Source organism: Geotrypetes seraphini, chromosome 5 (assembly GCF_902459505.1).
Source record: "Geotrypetes seraphini chromosome 5, aGeoSer1.1, whole genome shotgun sequence".
NCBI classification, from domain to species: Eukaryota; Metazoa; Chordata; class Amphibia; order Gymnophiona; family Dermophiidae; genus Geotrypetes; species Geotrypetes seraphini.
This window is the reverse complement of record NC_047088.1, coordinates 152,571,703-152,595,031: the sequence shown is the minus strand read 5'-3', so window position 1 is coordinate 152,595,031 and position 23,329 is coordinate 152,571,703. Positions and strand designations below refer to the sequence as shown.

At 48.3% G+C, this 23,329-nt stretch overlaps 1 protein-coding gene across 3 annotated transcripts in view; it reads right to left on the bottom strand.

Annotated features, from left to right (window-relative positions):
* ALS2 (alsin Rho guanine nucleotide exchange factor ALS2) overlaps positions 1 to 23,329 on the bottom strand; it is a 242,257-nt gene that overhangs the window by 49,594 nt on the left and 169,334 nt on the right. For 2 of the 3 annotated variants that reach the window (XM_033944890.1, XM_033944888.1), the window contains exon 25: positions 13,780 to 13,947. In XM_033944890.1, the coding sequence (XP_033800781.1) occupies positions 13,780 to 13,947 (168 nt within the window). The remainder of the gene's footprint in view (positions 1 to 13,779; positions 13,948 to 23,329) is intronic. The other variant, XM_033944891.1, reaches the window with a different exon arrangement.

The window sequence follows — 23,329 nt, the reverse complement described above, 5'->3', positions numbered from 1 at the left end:
GCTAAAAGAAACGTAGCCCCTAGTTTAAGAGTCTCTTGTCATAGGGATAGAAAATCTATTCTTCTCTCTTGCGTAACTTTTGAGACATTCGGGTATATCCAAAGTCTTTGATCTCCAAATAGTTTGGGGAATATTTAAAGTATAACTTTAAGATCATATTTAAATCTTGCTCAAAAATGAAAGACACTAAGGCCTGGATTCTGTATAGGACGCCCATCCCGGGCGTCTTATACAGAATCGGAACAAAACCCGCCCAAGTAAACCTGATTCTATAACCGATGTCTATGTTGCAGACGTTGGTTACAGAATCGGGTTTTTGTTTAGAGTTTAGACGCGGCCGCTATACTTTATCGCGGCAAGGGATTTCCCTGCCGCGATTAGTATAGCGGCCAAAAACCCCCCACCCTGGAACCCCCCTCAAGCTTACCGCCAAGTTGGCCGGAAGGGTCTTCGCACCGTCCGGCCAGCAGGCCCGCCTCTGTCCAAATGAGGCAAGCCCGCCCCTCCCACAGGATTGGCCCAAGCACGTAAAGCCCCTCCTATAGCTTGAGGCGGGCCTACTGGCCGGACGATGCGAAGATCCATCCAGCCAACTTGGCGGTAAGCTTAAGGTGGGTTCCAGGTTGGGGGGGTTCATTGGGGGGGGGGGTCCGGCAGGCGGGGTTGGGCACTTTCCTGCCGGCGATCTTCGGGGGGGCGTTGAGGGGTCCGACAGGAGGGGTTGGGCACCCTCCTGCCGGCGATCTTTGGGGAGGCCGTTGTGGGAGTCCGGGGAGGGTGGTTAGGGCATTTTGTTAAGGGGGGGGGGTCGGGTTCTTTCGGCAGGAGGGGTTGGGCACCCTCCTGCCACGAACGTTGAGGGGGGGTTGAGGAGACTGGCGGCTGTAGCTGCGGCCGCTATACTAATCGCGGCAGGGAGATCCCTTGCCGCGATAAAGTATAGTGGCCGTGTCTACTTACCATGTAGGCCAGCATTTTGCTAGCCTACATTGTAAGCGTCTCCCGCTCTGCTAGGGAGACGTGCAGGGCCACCTAGGTTCGCCTAAGGATACCGCCTAGCCTTAGGCGAGCTTAGACAGGCTTGTAGGCCTCCCTAGGCTCCCGGAGGCACCTTCAATATAGGCGGCCTGCCTGGGGAGCATTTTTTTAGAAAATGTGCCTCCCGATTGGCTGATTAGACAGCTGTAGGACGCCTACAGCTGCCTACAATCGGGACGCACTTTGCAGGGCCTAAGAGAGTAGCTCTTTCAGTATCTATAGACAAAGTTTGTTCCAAAAGAGCAGAAATATTCCCAAAATCATTCTGTTTTCTCCATTCTCTTTTCCGTCTTCTTTTCCCCCATCTTTTTGAGGAATTTTTTTATTTGGTAGATAAAAAATTTTATTCATTGGAAGAATATTGTTGGGGGGAATTTTTAAATTCTCAATTAAATATCTTTTAAAAAAATCAATAATGTTTATGATGTATTGAGGAATTATCTTTAATCATTATTACTTTAAATTTTTGCAACTGCTGTATATCATCCTGTGTTTGTCTAACTTGGTATGAAAGATCTTTTTTCACTGAGTCGACAGTTAAAGTTAAATTATCAAGTTTAGCAGTAATAGTTGTTACCTCCTCAGTAGTTTGAGTCAATTTAGTCTCTAGACGTTGAAGGAGTGTCCAAATGTCTCCTAAGGAGGCCTCCGTGGGAGCGGCTTTCTCTCAAGTTGGTTCTTCAGCTGCACTATCTGTGCTGGCTCTGTGCCCTTGCAGGGAGACCCCGCGGATCCACTTCCAGGATTGCGAGTCTCCTGCAACAGAACCCTGGTCATAGCTGGACACGAAGGGATAGAAGGAGCCAGAGGGGACAGCGATGTCTCCAGTCCCGAAAGGTGGAGAGGCTCTCCAAAATCTCTCCCCAGTGCTGGGTCACATCCTCCGGGTTCTTTGGCAACCGACAGCAGAACTGCGAAGAAGCGGTCTATAGTTTGCTGGGCGGGTGTAGAGATGAGGGCCTGCGAGGGATCAGCCCTAATCACCCCCTTCCACTTTGAATGTGGAATTCTCTCTAGAAGAATCAAGCAAAAGCGGCAAGATAAAAATAATATTCAGATGGAAGGCACTAGCAAACGCAATTTTCCTCCATCTCTCCAACATCTACTCACACCGCCGTCATTTTGACCACTCCCATCAAGAGGAGTACATTAGTGATTTCTATTCCGCCAATACCTTGCGGTTCAAGGCTGATTACAAAAGAAGTTATCTAGCCATTTGCAGAGGAATTGAAGAGAAGAGCGAGTTACTTCAGAGAATTGGGATGAGTCCTGCGGTGTTAGTTCGTCTTCAAGGATTTCTTGAATAACATGGTTCTTATTTTTTTTCTGAACGATTTGTAGTCTGGGGTCGTTATCAGTAAATTGGAGAGTTGGTAGTCCAGTTTTGCTGCTTGTGTGGCTAGAAGGCCATCATACAGTTTTTTTCATTTGACACCTCTGATTGGGGGATGCGTGAACAGTTTGTGGGTTCTCCTATGTCTGGTTGAGGTAGTTTGGATTAGGCGGTTGTTTAGATAAGCTGGACTGTCTCCGTTTATGGTTTTAAATAGTAGGCAGTAGAATCTGAATTGTACTCTTGCTTGTATTGGGAGCCAGTGTGAGTTGAGGCATGCCGCCATGATGTGGTCGTGTTTCCTCAGTGAGTAGATAAGTCTTAGTGCTGTGGTTTGAACTGTTTGTAGTTGTTTTATCATGGTTGTGGGGCAAGGGAGATAGAGTATGTTGCAGCAGTCTAGAAGACCTAGGAATAGGGACTGGACCAAGAGCTGGAATTGTGTTCTGTCGAAGAATTTTCAAATTTGCCTCAAATTTCTCATGACCACAAATGATTTTTTATATTGTTTTGTTGATTTGTGGTTGCATAGTATAGCATCTATCTATCGTCATTCCTAGAAGTTTTAGAGTAGGTTGTATGGGGTATGTGATTGAGTTTATTACTAGATTTGTTATGGTTGGAGTTTTATTATTTTCGAGGAGAATGAATTTTGTTATTGTGTTCTTTAATTGTATTTGTTCAAGAGCAGAACAGATTGGCTTTGGGGAGTTCCCTGTGCCCCTCCTATTTATTTTTCCTCTTTTATTGCTTTGATACTGAGGAGCTGCAGCACAGCCCACTGGTACAGGAAGCAGAGCTGAAAAGAATGTGAATAATGCTTTCTTTACAACTCACGAGTAGAGGTGAATAACCCACTGACTCGAGGCTCATATGCTTTTCTACTAGAAAGAAGATTTAGGTAAGAACCTAATCTTCCTTACAGTAGTAAAAATATTTAAATAGTACATAGTATGGCATAGTATGCTACTTAAAATATCAAACATAATAGTCAATAAAACATCTCAATGGACAGTATAAGGTGTAAGTAAAGGTGTTGCATTTGATAAGAAAGTAGCAGGAGCTTTTAATGCTGGGAGAGTACCTGAAGAAAGAGCTGTTAGGATGGGAGGACATAAGAGAAGTGGAAAGACAGTGGTATAAGCTGAAAGGAGCGATAAAAATGGCTAAGGACCTTTATGTGAAGAAAATCAATAAAAACAAGAGAAAAAGGAAGCCGATATGGTTCTCCAACCTAGTGGCTGAGAAAATAAAGGCGAAAGAGTTGGTGTTCGTGAAATATAAAAAAAACCAAGAAGAGGAGAGCAGAAAGGGTGAAACTGAAAGAAGCCAAGAGAGAGATACATCTGGTGAAAGCACAGGCGGAAGAACAAATGGCTAAAAATGTAAAAAAGGGAGACAAAAATTTTTTCAGATATATTAGTGAAAGGAGGAAGATGAAAAATGGAATTGCTAGGCTAAAAAATGCTGGGAACCAATATGTGGAAAGTGATGAGGAGAAAGCGAATGTGCTAAACAAATACTTCTGTTCTGTGTTCACAGAAGAAAATCCTGGAGAAGGACCGAGATTGTTTAGCAAAGTTACACGAGAAAATGGAGTAGATTCTGCGCCGTTCACGGAGGAGGGTGTTTATGAGCAACTTGAAAAACTGAAGGTGGACAAAGCGATGGGACCAGACGGGATCCATCCCAGGATACTGAGGGAGCTCAGAGAGGTTCTGGCGAGTCCTATTAAAGACTTGTTCAACAAATCTCTGGAGACGGGAGTGATTCCTGGGGATTGGAGGAGAGCGGATGTGGTCCCTATTCATAAAAGTGGTCTCAGGGATGAAACAGGAAACTATAGGCCGGTGAGCCTCACTTCAGTTGTTGGAAAAATAATGGAAGTTTTGCTGAAAGAAAGGATAGTGTACTTCCTTGAATCTAATGGGTTACAGGATCCGAGGCAACATAGCTTTACAAAAGGTAAATCGTGCCAAACGAACCTGATTGAATGTTTTGATTGGGTGACCAGAGAGCTGGATCGAGGACATATGCTTGATGTAATTTACTTGGATTTCAGCAAAGCCTTTGATACAGTTCCTCATAGGAGGCTGTTGAACAAACTTGAAGGGCTGAAGTTAGGACCCAAAGTGGTGAACTGGGTCAGAAACTGGCTGTCGGACAGACGCCAGAGGGTGGTGGTTAATGGAAGTCGCTCGAAGGAAGGAAAGGTGACTAGTGGAGTCCCTCAGGGATCAGTGTTGGGGCCAATCCTGTTCAATATGTTTGTGAGTGACATTGCTGAAGGGTTAGAAGGAAAAGTGTGCCTTTTTGCAGATGATACAAAGATTTGTAACAGAGTAGACACCGAAGAGGGAGTGGAAAATATGAAAAAGGATCTGCAAAAGTTAGAAGAATGGTCTAATGCCTGGCAACTAAAATTCAATGCAAAGAAATACAGAGTAATGCATTTGGGGATTAATAATAGGAAGGAACCGTATATGCTGGGAGGAGAGAAGCTGATATGCACGGACGGGGAGAGGGACCTTGGGGTGATAGTGTCCGAAGTTCTAAAGGTGAAAAAGCAGTGTGACAAAGCAGTGGCTGCTGCCAGAAAGATGCTGGGCTGTATAAAGAGAGGCGTAGTCAGTAGAAGGAAGAAGGTGTTGATGCCCCTGTACAGGTCATTGGTAAGGCCCCACTTGGAGTATTGTGTTCAATTTTGGAGACCGTATCTGGTGAAGGACGTAAGAAGACTTGAGGCGGTCCAGAGGAGGGCGACGAAAATGATAGGAGGCTTGCGCCAGAAGACGTATGAGGAGAGACTGGAAGCCCTGACTATGTATACCCTAGAGCAGTGTTTTTCAACCTTTTTACACCTATGGACCGGCAGAAATAAAATAATTATCTGTGGACCGGCATCGGTCCGTGGACTGGCGGTTGAAGAACACTGGGCTAAGTCGTGGGCCAGATGTTGCAACATCAGAGAGAAGGCTTCCGGTTCAGGCGCAGGATGCCCGTAGGAGCCACTGCACGTGGCTGTGTGCACTGAATCAGTTAGGAAGAGAGAGCTGGCTCGAAGATAACGCCGCATCGATCGCACCGTGGACCGGCGGTTGAAAAACACTGTTTTGGGCCTGATGCACGTGCTGGCCCTGTGGACCGGCAGGAAATTTCTGTGGACCGGCACTGGTCCATGGACCGGTGGTTGAAGAACACTGCCCTAGAGGAAAGGAGAGACAGGGGAGATATGATTCAGACGTTCAAATACTTGAAGGGTATTAACGTAGAACAAAATCTTTTTCAGAGAAATGAAAATGGTAAAACCAGAGGACATAATTTGAGGTTGAGGGGTGGTAGATTCAAAGGCAATGTTAGGAAATTCTACTTTACGGAGAGGGTGGTGGATGCCTGGAATGCGCTCCCGAGAGAGGTGGTGGAGAGTAAAATGTGACTGAGTTCAAAGAAGCGTGGGATGAACACAAAGGATCTAGAATCAGAAAATAAGATTAAATATTGAACTAAGGCCAGTACTGGGCAGACTTGCATGGTCTGTGTCTGTATATGGCCGTTTGGTGGAGGATGAGCTGGGGAGGGCTTCAATGGCTAGGAGGATGTAGATGGGCTGGAGTAAGTCTTAACAGAGATTTCGGCAGTTGGAACCCAAGCACAGTACAGGGTAAAGCTTTGGATTCTTGCCCAGAAATAGCTAAGAAGAAAAAATAAAAAAAATTTAAATTGAATCAGGTTGGGCAGACTGGATGGACCATTCGGGTCTTTATCTGCCATCATCTACTATGTTACTGTTACTATGTTACTATATCACTGGCACCATATGTTCAAAGTTCATTGTCCCAAGCCTGCTCCCCACTGATGTTACAATTCATGAGATCAGCAATAAGGAGAGGATTCTGGCCTTTGACTTCTGAAGGGCTTGTGACACTGGTGGTCAGCATCAGAGCAAGCAGCAGCCATAATGGATCAAGCACCTGATGCTTCTGCCACCACATGTCAAATGCTGGGGAAGGTAATAAGGAGGCAAGAGCCTGGGCTGGTGGTTTGGAAGGCAAGGCTCACATGAGCAATATGTGGTAATATAGCCCTATCTATTCTCACACTCATATTCAAATTGATGGACATATCACTCAATGCCAGGCTGGATTAAGGCAAATGCTGAAGCACATCAGATGAGCCCTCCCTAAACGTCTGGGTCCTAGGCAAGTGTCTGTGCTTATCTGTATGTTATAAATCAGGATGAAAAACTGTTATTAGACAAATATCACTGTAGCCTGTATTGCCTTAGTTTTCTGTGTATTATTTGTGCAATTATTTTGTATGTTACCTTGTAACCCGTTCTGAGCTCTCGGGGGGGGGGGGGGGGGGGAGTTGGGATATAAATCAAATTAAATAAATGTTACTATGTTAAGTAGTTCTCACATTCCCACATTTGAATAGCAAGAAATCTCACCTGTCTTACAGGAAAAAGACAAGTATCTGGAAATATATACATGTCTAAGATAGCAAGCAGGCTAATTGAAATCTTACAGGATGGGCCTTCAAGACTCATACGAAGGGGTGCTGAAAAGTTTTCAGCCCAACCAAGAAGAGAATGATGTGAATATGGTTCAATCAATGATCTGAATATCAAAACATAGAATTTTATTTCTGTAAACTAGCCCTAAACAAAATAAGATAACACACTTTTCAGCTACAGTGGCAAAATAACACTCAGAATTTGTTTGGTTGGGCTGAGAACCTTTCAGCACCCCATCGTATGACTAAAAGAAGATTATCAAGGTAAGAACCTAATATTCCCTTCTAGTGCAAGAGTCTTGAACCACTGGGATGTATCAAAGCAGACCCTAAGTCTAGGGTGGGGCAGATGAGCCTGCTCCTAGCACCGAGAATCCAAAAGCGGCATCCAGTTGTGCCGCTAAATCCATTCTGTAAAATTTAAACTATGGAGGATGGAACACATAGCCACCCTACAAATCTCCTCGGGTGGACTCCACCCATGAAGAAGCTATACTCATTTGTAGAGTGCGCCCTCAAAGAAATCAGTGATTGCTTTCTACACCTGTCATATGCTGAAGAAATATCCATATGAATCCATCTTGAAATGGAAGCCTTAGAAGCCAGCTTCCCCAGGCAGCTAGGACTCGTTAGTACAAAGAGATGATGAGAGAGAAAAATATTTTGCCACCTCGAAGTAATGGAGAACTCGCCTAATGTCCAGTAATGTCAAAACTATAGCCTTGCTCTGCGAACCTGTGGTATGGAACGCGTGTAACTGGACTTCCTGATTTATGTGGAAGACTGAAATAACCTTTGGCAGAAAGGAAGGTACAGTGAGACCCCAGCCTCTGTAAATTTGAGGAAAAGTTCTATGCACAACAGAGCCTAAAGCTCCGAGATCTTCTTGTTAAGATTCCAAGTCAAGAACGGCTGACGCACAGGAGAATGCAGCCGCAACTCTCCCTTCAAAAAATCTTGTTACTCCAGAAAGAGAGACCAAGAAACTTTATCTACTTGAGTCCTAATCCAAACTAAAACTTAATTTTATAGACCGGGTCTTCAACCAAAAGGTGCTCGACTCGGTTTACAATAATGTAAGTATAGTATATAAATATAAAAGAAGAATGTAATCTAGAATGGCTTAGTTTCCAAAATACTTAGTAAACAAGAAAGTTTTCAGAGCTTTCCGAAATAAAACAAAGGGGCCTAGACTTCCAAGTGAAAGTGGTAACTTATTCCAGAGCTCAGTTAATTTGAAAATGAAAGAGTGACTGAATCTCTTGAAAGTTCTATTTTTACCCCTAAGGGAAGAAAATGTAAGTTTTAATTTATTTAAACTCCTAGTGAGATGAGATCTGTGTACATTTCAATCTAAAGGAACCAAAGTAATAAAAATGCCAAAGAGAATTTTATATGCAATACAAACACACTTAAATTAAACTCCAAGATACACTGGAAGCCAAAGTAATTCCATGAGAAGTCTGCCACCTGCACTTTCAGGGAACCAATCTCCAGGCCCTTCTTGAGTTTGTCTTGAAAAAATGCCAGGACTACCGACATCAGAGCCTTAAAGGACTCCACCTTTAGCTTAGCACAGCAGCACTGAAATATTTTTCAAGCTATAAAAGCTGCTGATTTTTTCTTAGGAAAGTAGCTATGACCATCTCTGAGTAGCTCTTCTGTGCAAAAGCCATGCGCTCAAGAGTCATGCCGTAATCCCAAAACGTTTCCAATCCTTCAGGGTAATTAGACCCTGCAAGAGAAGAGTCAGATAAAGTGGCAGTTTAAGAAACTTGTCCTTCTGTAGTCGAATGCTGAATTACATTCACACTCTATACCTTATATTAAAAAATCCACTATATGTAGACTCGTTCAGAATGCAGCCGTTCAACTCATCTATAATCTCAAAAAATCTGACCATATAAGCCCATTCTACAAAAAACTGCATTGGCTGCCTATGGAGGTGAGGATTATCTTCAAATTTGCTTGCCTCTGCTTCAAAACCCTAACAGGCTCGCCTCCAATCTACCTATCAGATCACTTTGTCCATCCTGGCCCCACCCGCACACGTAACGCCCACTTGTTTGCATTCCTGTCCCTAAAGTGCTGCATCTACAAGAGATTCCTTGACAGATCCCTAGCATTCCAGGCATGCAAATAGAACAAATGTCTATCCACTCATCTCTAAATTCTCCCTCCTACCAAACTTTCAGGAAGTCAATCAAAACTTATCTCTTTGACAAATATCTCTGACTCCCGCCCTCCTTGTAACTCTACTTTTAACTATGCCTTGTACCTCCCACCTTCCTGTACCTCCCACCTACCTGCATCTCCTACCTACCTGCACCGGACTTCCTAAGCCATGCCGATTGACTTGTTTATAACCTCTCTATCTCCTTCTTGCCTGCTCCCAACTTGCTAAGTTACATTGATTGATTGATTTATTTGTAAATTTTGCTGTAGATGTACAGTCTCTTGTCATGTAAACCGCTCTGAACTATTCTGGTACTGCAGTATACAAAAATAAAATTATTAAATTATTATTATTATAATCATGAACAAGTTAATCAAACCTTTGCATAACCAAATAATTGTATTTGCCAAAGACTGCGTTCAGATCCGCATATCTCAGTGCTCAAATGAAATCAATGTGATATCTAGAGCAGAGGTTGCTGACTGGGACCATCATAACCACAGTATAGCCTCATAAAGTGCATCATATATAACTTTTAAAACCCAGATAAAAAGGTGTACTTATCTGGGAATGATGCAACATTTCTCTGATAAATATCCTTTGCTGTAGAAGTGAACAAAAAACCCCCCAAAACACCTCAAAATCAACAGTGCACACCTGAAGGTGCCTACACCCGATCCCTCGACTCGAGTTTCGCTCTATGCATCATCAGAAGAGAGTAAACTGTGCATGCTCGTGGTTCGCTCTCCTTGCCTGGTGCGAGCCTGTAATATATGCACATGCTCTACGTGCAGTCCCTAGTCTGCAAGGGCATGGAAGATGGTTGTCACAGCAGTGTTTTATTGGCCTGGGAAAGCTACAGCAAATTACAAAAAATTCAGGGAAGGGGATTTTGGAGGGGGAGGGACTCTTTATTCAGTACTCTTTATTTAGTAACTGCCTTTTGGATGTCCCCTCTCCCCCTGATTTTCCTATAGGCTATAATGGCCTTACTCTATGAGCTCTGCTGTACTGGTGCTATAGACAGCTCCTCAGCTCTCACTGCAGCTGGACAGTAGAGAAGACCTTTGCCTCAAGCAAATAAATCCTCAATCCAGAACCCTTCAGTCTTTGGGCTTCCAGTTGCGTCAACACCAGACTGGAGACCTCAGACCCTCACTGAGCCACAAGTCAGTACAGGGGGAGGAAAAATGCAGCCGGCATCTATCAAAGCCCTCTCAGACCACAGCGGGGTCAAACTTCCTGTGCTCAAGCCCCTGATAAATCAGGGGCGAGCCTTGCTCCCATGGGAACGATCCATGAGCTAACATAAGAACATAAGAATTGCCACTGCTGGGTCAGACCAGTGGTCCATTGTGCCCAGCAGTCCGCTCACGTGGCAGCCCCCAGGTCAAAGACCAGTGCTCTAAATGAGTACAGCTTCACCTGCTTATGTTCCAGTTTAGCAGGAACTTGTCCAACGTTGTCTTGAATCCCTGGAGGGTGTTTTTCCCTATAACAGATTCTGGAAGAGCGTTCCAGTTTTCTACCACTCTCTGGATGAAGAAGAACTTCCTTACGTTTGTACGGAATCTATCCCCTTTCAACTTTAGAGAGTGCCCTCTCGTTCTTCCTACCTTGGAGAGGGTGAACAATTTGTCTTTGTCTGCTAAGTCTATTCCCTTCAGTATTTTGAATGTTTTGATCATGTCCTCTCTAGGTCTCCTCTTTTCAAGGAAAAAGAGGCCCAATTTCTTCAGTATCTCACAGTATGGCAACTCCTCCAGCCCCTTAACCATTTTAGTCGCTCTTCTCTGGACCCTTTAGAGTAGTACCGTGTTCTTCTTCATGTATGGCGACCAGTGCTGGACACAGTACTCCAGCTGAAGGCGCACCATGGCCCGGTACAGCGGCATGATAACCTTCTCTGATCTGTTCGTGATCCCCTTCTTAATCATTCCTAGCATTTTGTTAGCCCTTTTTTGCTGCCGCCCGAATTGCACAGACGGCTTCATCAACTTGTCGATCAGAACTCCCAAGTCTCTTTCCTGGGAGGTCGCTCCAAGTACCGCCCCGGACATCCTGTATTCCTGCATGAGATTTTTGTAATTGATATGCATCACTTTACACTTATCCACATTGAACCTCATTTGCCATGTCGATGCCCATTTCTTGAGCTTGATTACGTCACGTTGCAGATCTTCGCAATCCCACTGTGTCTTCACTATTCTGAATAACTTCATATCACTGCAAATTTAATCACCTCACTCGTCATACCAATGTCAAGATCGTTTATAAAGATGTTGAAGATCACGAGTCCAAGCACTGAGCCCTATGGCACCCCACTGGTGAAGCTCTTCCAGTCCGAGTATTGTCCATTTACCCCCACTCTCTGTTTCCTATGCTCCATCCAATTTTAAATACACGTGAGTATTTCACCCTCGATTCCATGACTCGCAATTTTCCGAAGTAGTCATTCATGTACAACCTTGTCAAATGCCTTCTGAAAATCCAGATATACAATGTTGACCGGGTCGCCCTTGTCTATCTGCCTGTTTACTCCACTGGGGACCTTCTGAGCACTGCAAACCTCAATTGGATTTTAAAAAAACAGCCCACAACTGAAAATAATAAAAACTTCTTAGAGCAGATCAGAAACACACCTTTCAGCTTGCTTGTAGAAGGAAAAACTGAAGATAAACAGTACAGCCTACTGAGGAAGGAGGCAGAGCTGAAGAAAAATTATACGATTCCTCACAATGGGGGGAATAAACCCAATTGTCAGGACTCATATGCCTTGTGTAACAGAAAGGGATGATTAAAGCTGTCTTGCTGTGTTTTTCAATAGGTGGTGGATTAATGTAGGACCTGGTTAATATTTGCTGTCTTAAGTGTAGGTAGAATTACTGCTGTTTAAGTCCTGGAAGTTAAATGTAGTCTGACATAGATTCCAAGTACAAATAATGTTCCCAAACTATTTTCTAATTACTCTAATATACGCGTATGTATCAAATTCAATTTTGTTTATTAGCTATAGAAGCCAATGTATGGTCTTCATGTGTTTCTGGGACTAGTGAATAAGTCATTTGTTTGCCTAGGAACCAAATGACATTTTGTATTTGGCTTACAGTAAGTTATATTCACATAAAGTATTACAATACATTAATTTGCCCTCATCACAGTAACCTCTATTCCTTAAAAAAAAAAAAAAAAAAAAAAGGAAACTTATTTGAATAAATTTAGAAGCTATATTAAACCTTTGATATACTGTATTTCCAGACTGCTGCAGATGAGCACATGCTATAAGTTAATTAGCAATGTTGCCTGATATGATTTGGGGCTCCTTTTACGAAGCTGCGTTAGCGGTTTAACGCGCGTAATACCGTGTGCTAATTTGCCAGCCGCACTAGCTGCTACAGCCTCCTCTTGAGCAGGCGGTAGTTTTTCGGCTAGCGCAGGGGTTAGCGCGTGATAAAAAGTCACGTGCGATAAAGCCACTAACGTGGCTTCGTAAAAGGAGCCCTTAGTCTTCAAAAGTGTTATGCAAACGGATTTAGTTATAAGAACCAGCTGGAGTAAGGCAAGGTGAACCAAAACTACTCAGCAGTTAAATAAAGAGACTAACTGCAATACCACCTATTAACTTAGTATGATGTACCTAAGAATCATACATTTTGAGATGCTTTTATAACTTGATGTCTTTCTGAAAGTCATAATGTACTGCAACCTACAGTGAAAGTTGTGAAAGTTGTCAGCTATCTCTATTAATTAACATCAAAGTATTCAGTGGGCAACAGTATTTGTCAATTCTAATGCTGCATATTAGAGATCAAATTCCTAAAACTGTGTTTTTGTTACTAGATTTTTGTGAAAGGTGTGAAAATTTCACAATCTAGGCAGCAACATAGTAAATGACGGCAGATATAATAACAAAAGCAACTTATTACCTCCTAAACCAAATTAAAAAGAATCTTTTGAAACTGGACTTATTTTCTCATATGGCGATTGTGACCTAGCTTGTGGTGTGTTGCTACTCCCACTGGAGAACTCTTAGGAGGGTCAATGCCTATGCCCTAAGGGCTTGATTCTGCAAATGGGCTTGGGGGCAAATTGTAGGCAGTGGGGGTGGCGTACATGTTAGGGGGTGTCAAGTAGGAAAGAGTGGGTATCCTTCCTGCTGATCATGGGGAAGGGGGGCTGCGTTTTGGGGGGGGGTGTCAGGCAGGAGGAAGTGGATATCCCTCCTGCCTATCTTGGAGGGTGCGTGCCCTGTTGCACTGGGCATCCCTTCTACCGATCTTGGGGAGGGGGGAAGTGTGCATGTTGTGGGGGGTGTCAGGCAAGAGGGAGTGGGCATCCCTCCTGCTGATCTTGGGGGTTGAGTTGAGGGGTCTTCTGCTGCAGCCTACTCAGCTGATCGCGGAAGGTTTCCCCCCCCCAATCAGCTGAGCCAGCAGGACTCCCTGAAGCCAGGGATTTGGGAAGTCCTACCGGCTCAGCTAATTGGGGATTCCTGTGCCGCGATCAACTCAGCCAGCGTGTCTACTTTTACAACTGAAAGGTGGGATTTTCTAACTGGCACGTGTTAGAGAATAAGGGATTTAGGTGTCTGTTTATTAGGGCAGACGTGATTCTGCATAGGACACCGGTATGCAAATTCTCAGCCACTTCTTAGGCGGTCGCTGAGACTGGCGTCCTATACAGAATCAGAGCTTTAGTGTCACATGTGGGCACTGACCTGTCTCTGTGCTCCCGTCTATTTGTGGTAAGAGCCACAGCAATGCTGTCCCATGCCTTTGTCATGTCACCCTGCCCTGCATCCTCACATCCCAACTGATTCCAGCATTCCTGAAATATCGCCTTCCACTTTTCATCAACTGGCACGGCCAAGTTTCCCAGTTTCCTGCTAAGATAAAACACAAAAGACTTATTACAGTCAAATCTGATGGAGTTTTTAAATAGTGGCTGGGGAGCTTCTCATTTGGATGTCATGTGTTATGAAAGCAGTACACAGGACACAATCTCAACAATAAAGTACCACCACGTAGTGAAAGGGGACCTAAACACAGCCAACCAGACACAGCAAAGTTATTCTCAATCACTGAAAGAATATAAAAAAACAAAAATTGCAGTTTATACTCTTCAGGACATATAAAATTTAATTACAGAAAGCCATTCTCTAATAAAATAAGGAGAAATTAGGTTCTTACCTGCTAATTTACTTTCTTTTAGCTTCTCCAGACCAGTAGAGGTTAATCTTTACAAATGGGTATATATCCAATCATGACCAGCAGGTGGAGACTGAAAACAAAACTGTGGGACAGTATATAATATACTCCCTTCTCTATTTACCTCAGTCTGCCGAATAGCCAAGCAGAACCAAGAACTGGAAAACAGAAAGAAAACAATACTCCGAACAGGAGTAACAACTAACATATCCAAGTGCTGTTGGAAAATGCAGAGGAGAAATATCCGAAGGAAAATGTCCCCACAGCTCGCCAGCTAAGCCACAGCCGCTGTTCTTCAATTCTCCCCAGCCCTAGAAAAATACTAGAACCCGCAGCAAAAAACAAAAACTGCCCGCAAAACAGCCCCAACAACAACAACAGACAGGGTGGGGACCTCTACTGGTCTGGAGAAGCTAAAAGAAAGTAAATTAGCAGGTAAGAACCTAATTTCTCCTTCTTTAGCACTCTCCAGACCAGTAGAGGTTAATCTTTACAAATGGGACGTACCAAAGCAGTCCCTCTCACGGGCGGGACCCCTGAAGGGCCGATACCAGAACATGCTCACCGAACACTGCGTCCCGACGCGCCTGAACATCTACCCGATAATGTCTAACAAAGGAATGCAAGGAGGACCAAACCGCAGCCTTACAAATATCCACTGGAGGCACGAGCGATGACTAAGCCCAAGAAGCTGCCTGACCCCGAGTGGAATGAGCCTTGAGAAACTCCGGAACAGGCTTCTGTCTCAGAAGATAAGCGGAAGCAATCGTCTCCTTGATCCAGCGCGCAATAGTAGCCTTAGAAGAGCCAGCCCCCCGACGAGGACCCGCCAGAAGGACAAAGAGATGATCGGATTTCTGGAATTCCCGGGTCCGCTGCACATAAGAGCGGAGGACCTGACCGACATCCAACTTGCGCAGCTGCCGTTGCTCAGAAGAGCCCTCCCGACTACCCAAGACCGGAAGGACCACCGATTGATTGACATGAAAAGGAGAAACTACTTTCGGCAGAAAGGAAGGAACAGGCCGCAAGACAACACGCTCCCTAGAAAACTCCAAGAAGGGAGCCCTACAAGAGAAAGCCTGTAGCTCAGAAACACGCCTAGCGGAAGTAATGGCCACCAAAAAGACCGCCTTCAGAGTAAGGTCCTTCAAAGAACAGCCATCCAACGGCTCGAAAGGCGGGCGCACCAAAACAGAGAGAACCAGATTGAGATCCCAAGAGGGAACAAAGGGCCGTAGGGGAGGCCTGAGCAACTTGGCCGCCCGCAAAAAGCGAATCACATCAGGAATGGCCGACAAACACTGACCTGTCACAAACCCTCGAAAAGCCGACAGGGCCGCAAGTTGAACCCGGAGAGAAGACCAAGCTAGGCCTCTATCCAGGCCATCCTGCAAGAACTCTAGAATGTTAGGCAGGGAAGCGCGAAAAGAGACCACTCCCCGCGCCCCTCAAAGAGATGCCAAACCCGCACATAAGCCCGAGAGGTAGAAAGCCTCCGGGACCCCAAGAGTGTAGAGATCACCTTATCTGAATATCCCTTCTTACTAAGGCGACCCCTTTCAAGAGCCAAGCCGTAAGACAGAAGGGAGACAGGTCGAACATGGGAATGGGATCCTGCGACAGAAGATCGTCCAAGAGAGGCAGAGGAGGAGGATCCGCCACCAGATGCCTCACCAGATCCGCATACCACGGACGTCGAGGCCAATCTGGAGCCACCAGAACCACCAGACCCGAATGGTGAACAATGCGAAGAAGTACTCTGCCCACTAATGGCCAAGGAGGGAACACATACAACAGCCCCTCCGTTGGCCACGGTTGGACTAGAGCATCCAGACCCTCAGCCAGACTGTCCCTGTGACGACTGAAGAAGCGGGGCACTTTGGCGTTGCCACTCGTGGCCATCAGGTCCATCAGGGGCTGCCCCCAAGCCTGCACTATCAACTGAAATGCCACGGCGCCGAGACACCACTCTCCTGGATCCAGGAAGTGACGACTGAGGAAGTCCGCCTGAACATTTTCTACCCCGGCTATGTGAGAGGCCGAGAGATCCGGAAGATGGGACTCCGCCCAAACCATGAGCCGAGCCGCCTCCTGCGCCACCTGAGTGCTCTTGGTGCCCCCCTGACGATTGACATAAGCCACCGCCGTGGCATTGTCCGACAGGACTCTGACCGACTTGCCCAACAAAAGGGAGTGGAAAGCTAACAGCGCCAAACGGACCGCTCTGGTCTCCAACACGTTGATCGACCAGGAGGCCTCCTCCGTGGACCAGGTGCCCTGAGCTGAGTGACCCAAACACTGAGCCCCCCAACCGAGGAGACTCGCATCCGTAAGGAGCACCGTCCACTGCGGGAGATCCAGACCCACCCCCTGAACCAGGTGAGGGGTCCGGAGCCACCAACACAGACTGCAGCGCGCCATGCCTCGCAGGGGGACAGGAACATCCAAACCGTGCCTCTGGGGTGACCACCTCCGGAGCAGAGCATACTGAAGAGGACGCATGTGGGCCCGCGCCCACCTCACCACGTCCAGGGACGCCGCCATCGACCCCAAGACTTGGAGGAAATCTCGCGCCCGAGGACACCGGGACGCCAAAAGCAGGCGAATCTGAGATTGCAATTTGCTCACCCGGGCCTCTGGAAGGAAGACCTTCCCCAAGGAGGTGTCGAACAGAACCCCAAGGTACTCCAGACGCTGAGCCGGGACCAACCGACTCTTGGAAAGGTTGACCACCCAGCCCAGCGACCGGAGAAACTCCACCACCCGAGCCGTAACCCGGGAGCTCTCCTGCAACGACTTTGCCCGAATCAACCAGTCGTCCAGGTAGGGGTGTACCAGAATGCCCTCCGACCGCAAGGCTGCCACAACGACCACCATCACCTTGGTGAACGTCAGGGGAGCCCTGGCCAGACCAAAGGGAAGCGCACAGAACTGATAGTGCCGACCCAAGATCGCAAAGCGAAGGAAGCGCTGATGAGAGGCCCGAATGGGAACATGCAAGTAGGCCTCCGTCAGATCGAGAGAAGTGAGAAACTCCCCCGGCTGAACCGCTAGAATGACCGACCGCAGAGTTTCCATGCGAAAAGAGGAAATCTTGAGAGCCCTGTTGACCCCTTTCAAATCCGGGATGGGCTGAAAGGTCCCCTCCTTCTTGGGCACCACAAAGTAAATGGAGTACCTGCCGGTGCCTTACTTTGGAGGGGGCACTGGAACAACTGCCTTGAGATCTAGCAAGCGCTGAAGGGTCTGGCGAAAAGCCTGCGTCTTCCAAGGAGTCTGACATGGAGAGGCTAGGAAAAGGTCCGGCATAGAGCGGGCGAACTCCAGGGCATAACCGTCCCGCACCACCTCTAGGACCCACTGATCGGACGTGATCTCGGCCCATTTGGGGAAAAATTCGCGCAGCCGGGCCCCCACCGGAACCAAAGGGGGCGCCGGCAAGGAGTCATTGTGCAGGACGGGAAGTGGGGGAACCGGCAGAGGGATTCCCTGCCCCCCGACGGGCCCCCCAACGGGCTGCATGCGCTGGAAGAACCGACCCCGGGAAAACCCTGGAGCCGGGAAAGAAGCAGCCCCACGCCCAGGGCGATACTTGCGAAACTCCCGCAAACGCCCCCGGGCAGCGCCACCCCGAGACGCAGGGCGGGCACGGTCCTCAGGCAGACGGGGCACCTTTGAGTCCGTCAGAGTCTAAATCAACTTATCCAATTCCTCCCCAAACAAAAAAGACCCCCGGAAGGGAAATTTAGTAAGCTTAGCTTTGGACGCAGCATCCGCCGACCAAGCGCGCAGCCATAAAATACGCCGCGCGGCCACGCCAAAGGCCATAGACTTAACCGAGATCCGCACCAAGTCATAAAGAGCATCTGAGAGGAACGAGGCAGCCATCTCAAACTTCACCACCTCCTGATCCACCAAAGACCAGTCATCAGACTCCCGATCCAGGACACGCTCAGCCCACCGAAACACAGCGCGAGCGACCAGCCCCCCACAAATAGCCGCCTGGACCCCAAAGGCAGAGACCTGAAAATTTTGCTTAAGAATGTTCTCCAACTTGCGCTCCTCAGAGTCCTGCAAGGCAGAACCGCCCTCAACAGGCACGGTATGCCGCTTAGAAATCGCCGAGACCACCGCGTCTACGACTGGCGATGCTAAAGTAGCCCAATCCCCCTCTGGGATGGGATACAAACGAACCATGACGCGCGCCAAACGAAACGGCGCCTCCGGCGTTTTCCACTGTTCCAGTATAATATCCTGAATATCCTGATGCATGGGAAAAGAGCGGGAAACGGTACGGATCCCCTGTAGCAGAGGGTCCCCCACACGCGGAGTCTCCGGCGGCGCATCCTCCAAATGCAACACCGAAGAAACCTGTTGAATCAGGTCCGGCAGCTCATCTCTCTGAAAAAGGCGCACCACGGACACCTCTTCGCCAGAGGACGGGATACCCGACAACCCGCCGCCAGCGGCCGTCCCCTCGAGAGGGTCCTGGAAATCCTCAGAAGGGTCCAGGTCCTCATCCAGACCGACACGCTCCTCCGACCATAAATCCTCGTCCCACGACACCCGCGGACGCTTGGACAAGGGAGGAGGAGGAGGGGACGCCACAACAGACGAGAGAGGCAAAGCCGCAGGGAGCATGGAGGAAACCCCACTCCCCGAAACCCCCTGAGCGCATCCGGGACCCCCAGCCGCCTGAAAATAGGCTCTGCACAAAGAAAAAAAGAAATCAGGGGAACCCCCCCCCGAGGGTCCCAAGGGACTCCCTGCCATAGCAGGGGACCCAGCAGAAACCTGCCCCTGTTTTTCCAATACAGGGGGAAGGTCACTTGAGGTGGAAGACAAAATGGAGGGGCCAGACTGAGAAGATGGCGACTTTCCCGCCAAAAATGCTCCCTCCATAGCCTGTAGTGGCTGAGAAGTCTGAACAGTCCCAGCCGCTAAACAGGCAAGTCGGCATCAGCTGTCAAAACATCAGTTGAGAGGGAATCCCCAACAACCCGACCGTCGGCGGCTCGGGGAATCCCTCCGTGGGCGATTGGGGAAGACCGGGCTTCCCCACTGCTCCCAGCCGACTCGCGAGGCACCATTGGCGGGGAGCTCTGGGCGCCTGCAGCCGCTGCCGACGGAGCTCCTCCACCGCACCGGCCTGAACACCGCTTGCACAGGCCGGCCGCGAGTGCCTCGCGCCTGGAGCACAATGAGCACTTTTTCCCTTTAGAAGTGCTCATTGCTCCATACGCGACCTAGCTATAAAAAAGTGCCGGTTAGATGAAAAAATACAGTAAAATACAGTTTTCTTAAAGGGAAACAACCCTCCAGACCGGCACTACCTCAGGATTTTTTTTTTTTTTTTTACAGAACAGACTCCACAGGCTCTCGAAGTAATATGCCTTGCTTGATTTAGGGGGCAAGGCTTACTGCTGAGGCTCCTCTAGAAAAAAGTGGGGAGGTGGAGGAAGTGGGGGGGAGGGACCCCGCTCGAGACCCGCCGGGTTTGACACCCCCGAGGTCGGACGAACCCCCAAACAGGGCCCGCCCAAGCTCCGTCCGGCCAAAAACAGGGACTATAAACCCCCTAAACAAATTCCAACAGCCCTACCAAGGGAGATGGGTACAGATCACATCAACACCTGCTGGAGACTGAAAGAAGACTGAGGTAAATAGAGAAGGGAGTATATTATATACTGTCCCACAGTTTTGTTTTCAGTCTCCACCTGCTGGTCATGATTGGATATATACCCATTTGTAAAGATTAACCTCTACTGGTCTGGAGAGTGCTAAAGAAGGTAAAATTATGGTCTTACCTGTTAATTTTCTTTCCTTTAGAAGCAGCAGATGAATCCAGAGACTAGTGGGGTATAGCTCACATCGACCAGCAGTGGAGATAGAGAACTGATTAACAGTTGGCCTTAAAGCCTGGTGTTCCTCCTGTTGATTCAGTTATGCACTTTGCCCAAGCATCCCGAAAGGAGAATGAGCATCCACAAAACTTCATTCCAGTAGAAAATGTGCCACTCAGAAATGAAATAATACAATTACCAACCATCCCCCAACTGAACAAACAAACAAACAACCTACAAATAGCCAGTGCACATGGGGAGGGGCTCTGGATTCATCTGCTGCTTCTAAAGGAAAGAAAATTAACAGGTAAGACCATAATTTTACCTTCCATAGCAAAGCAGCAGATGAATCCAGAGACTAGTGGGATGTAGCAAAGCAAACTCAAACCGGGTGGGACGCCAATGCCGCCTCCGCCAGCACTGCCGCGCCAAAACTTGCCTCTGAACGGGCCGCTACGTCTAAACGGTAATGCTTCGAAAAGGTATTTCCCGACGACCACGTGGCCGCCCGGCAAATTTCCTCCAAAGACATCCCCCCGGACTCCGCCCAAGACGTAGCCAATGCCCGAGTGGAATGAGCATGAAGGTGCTCCGGTACTTTCTTCCCTGTCAACACATAAGCCGAAGCAATAGTTTCTTTGACCCAACGAGCAATGGACGCTTTAGACGCCGCCATCCCCTTGTTTTTGCCCGCGAACAACACAAAGAGATGGTACGACCGACGAAAATCGTTCGTCACCCCCAAATAATGGAGAAGCATACGTCGTACATCCAGTAGACGCAAAGACGAAAATCGTTTTCCCCAATCCTCCTTCCGGAAGGATGGGAGGAACAAACTCTGGTTCACATGGAATGAAGAAATAACCTTAGGTAGGAAGGACGGCACCGTTCGCACCGACACCCCAGTTTCCGAAAACCGTAAAAAGGGTTCTCTGCAAGAAAGCGCCTGTAGTTCCGACACTCGCCTCGCCGAAGCCATTGCCACCAAAAACACTGTTTTCAGCGGGACATCCTTCAATGTGGCCGCTGACAGGGGCTCAAAAGGTGCCCCCTGCAACCTCCCAAGGACGAGTTTAAGATTCCATGTTGGACAAATTCGCTTTACCGGAGGGCGGATATGGTGAACCCCCTTGAGGAAACGGACCACGTCCGGCTGCGACGCGAGCGTCGAGCGAGCCACCCGGCCCCTGTAACAGGCAATGGCCGCCACCTGAACCTTTAAAGAGTTATAGGCTAACCCTTTCGCCTCGCCCTCCTGCAGAAAAGCAAGAATAGCCGGCAGAGATGCATGGAAGGGCGCAATCCCCTGTCGTCCGCACCATGCAACAAAAATCTTCCAGACTCTCGCATAGGAGGCAGAAGTCGAAATTTTCTTAGCTTGAAGAAGCGTGGCAATCACCTGTTCTGAATAGCCCTTCTTTTTCAGCCTTGACCGCTCAATAGCCAGGCCGTAAGACCAAAGCGGGCCGGATCTTCCATCAAGATTGGACCCTGAGTTAGCAAGTCCGGAGTTACCTGGAACGTTACCCGATCGCCTACTGAAAGCTGAATCAGATCTGCGTACCACGGCCGACGCGGCCAATCCGGAGCCACCAGGATCACTCTGCCGTGAAAGACAGAGATGCGTTGTAACACCCGACCTATCATGGGCCAAGGCGGGAACACATACAGAAGGGAATTTGGAGGCCATGGGAGAGCTAACGCGTCCACCCCCTCCGAGCCCTTCTCCTTGCGTCTGCTGAAGAACCGAGGCAACTTCGCATTGCGGGATGAGGCCATGAGATCCATCTCTGGCAGCCCCCAACGACGGACTAGCAGGTCGAAAGCTCGAGCAGACAACTCCCATTCACCCGGATCTAGAAGATTTCTGCTGAGGAAGTCCGCTTGCACGTTTTCGTGACCTGCAATGTGTGCCGCCGACAGAAGCGGAACATGCACCTCTGCCCACCGAAACAACCTCCTTGCCTCTTCGGCCAACTGCGGACTCCGGGTGCCCCCCTGACGATTGATATATGCTACCGCCGTGACACTGTCCGAAAAGATTCTGGTCGGCCTGTCCTGAACCAGGGACTGAAAAGCCCGCAGCGCCAGCCTGATCGCCTTTAATTCCAGCAAATTGATGGACCACTGGGCCTCCTCTAAGGACCACACCCCCTGCACTGAAGCTTGCAGGCACTGGGCCCCCCAGCCCAGCAGACTGGCATCCGTTGTCACCACCACCCAGTCCGGCGTGGCCAACGGCATGCCCTGCCACAGATGCAACTCGTGTAGCCACCACTGCATGCTGCGAGCCGCCCGAGGACTCCATTGGAGACGCAAATTGTAGTCCAGAGAAGCTGGGGACCAGCGAGAGAGAAGAGACTGTTGTAAGGGCCTCATGTGGCACCGAGCCCAGGGGACCACCTCCAGCGTCGCCACCATGGAGCCCAGAACCTGTACATAATCCCAAACCCGAGGTCTGGGCGACCCGAGAAGTAGGCGAATCTGAGCCTGCAATTTCTCTCCCCGGTCTCGGGGTAGAAACACTTTCCCCAGAGCAGTGTCGAACCTCACCCCCAGATGCACCAAAGACTGCGACGGGGACAGAAAACTCTTGGGAAAGTTGACGATCCACCCCAACGACTGAAGGAGAGAGATTACTCTCTGAGTTACCGACAAACTCTCCTGTCTGGACGAGGCGCGGATCAACCAGTCGTCTAAATAAGGGTGTACCCGAATCCCTTCCTTGCGTAGAAAAGCTGCTACCACCACCATCACTTTGGAAAAGGTGCGGGGAGCCGTTGCCAGGCCAAAGGGCATTGCCCGAAATTGATAATGCTGGCCGAGCACCGCAAACCGCAGATACCGCTGATGCGGAGGCCAGATCGGGATATGGAGGTACGCCTCCTTGAGATCGAGGGACGTGAGGAACTCTCCCGGTCTTACAGCCGCAATAACCGAGCGGACCGTCTCCATCCGGAAATGGCGCACACTGAGAAATCTGTTGACCCCTTTGAGATCCAGCACCGGTCTGAATGACCCCCCCTTCTTTGGTACAATGAAGTAAAGGGAATATATCCCGTGGCCTACCTCTTCCGGGGGCACCGGTACCACCGCCCCCAGATCGAGCAGCACCTGAAGAGTCATGCGTACCGAGTCTCCCTTGGCCGCCCCATTGCACGGGGACACCAAGAAAGAATCTTCGACGGGAGAGGCGAACTCCAACTTGTACCCT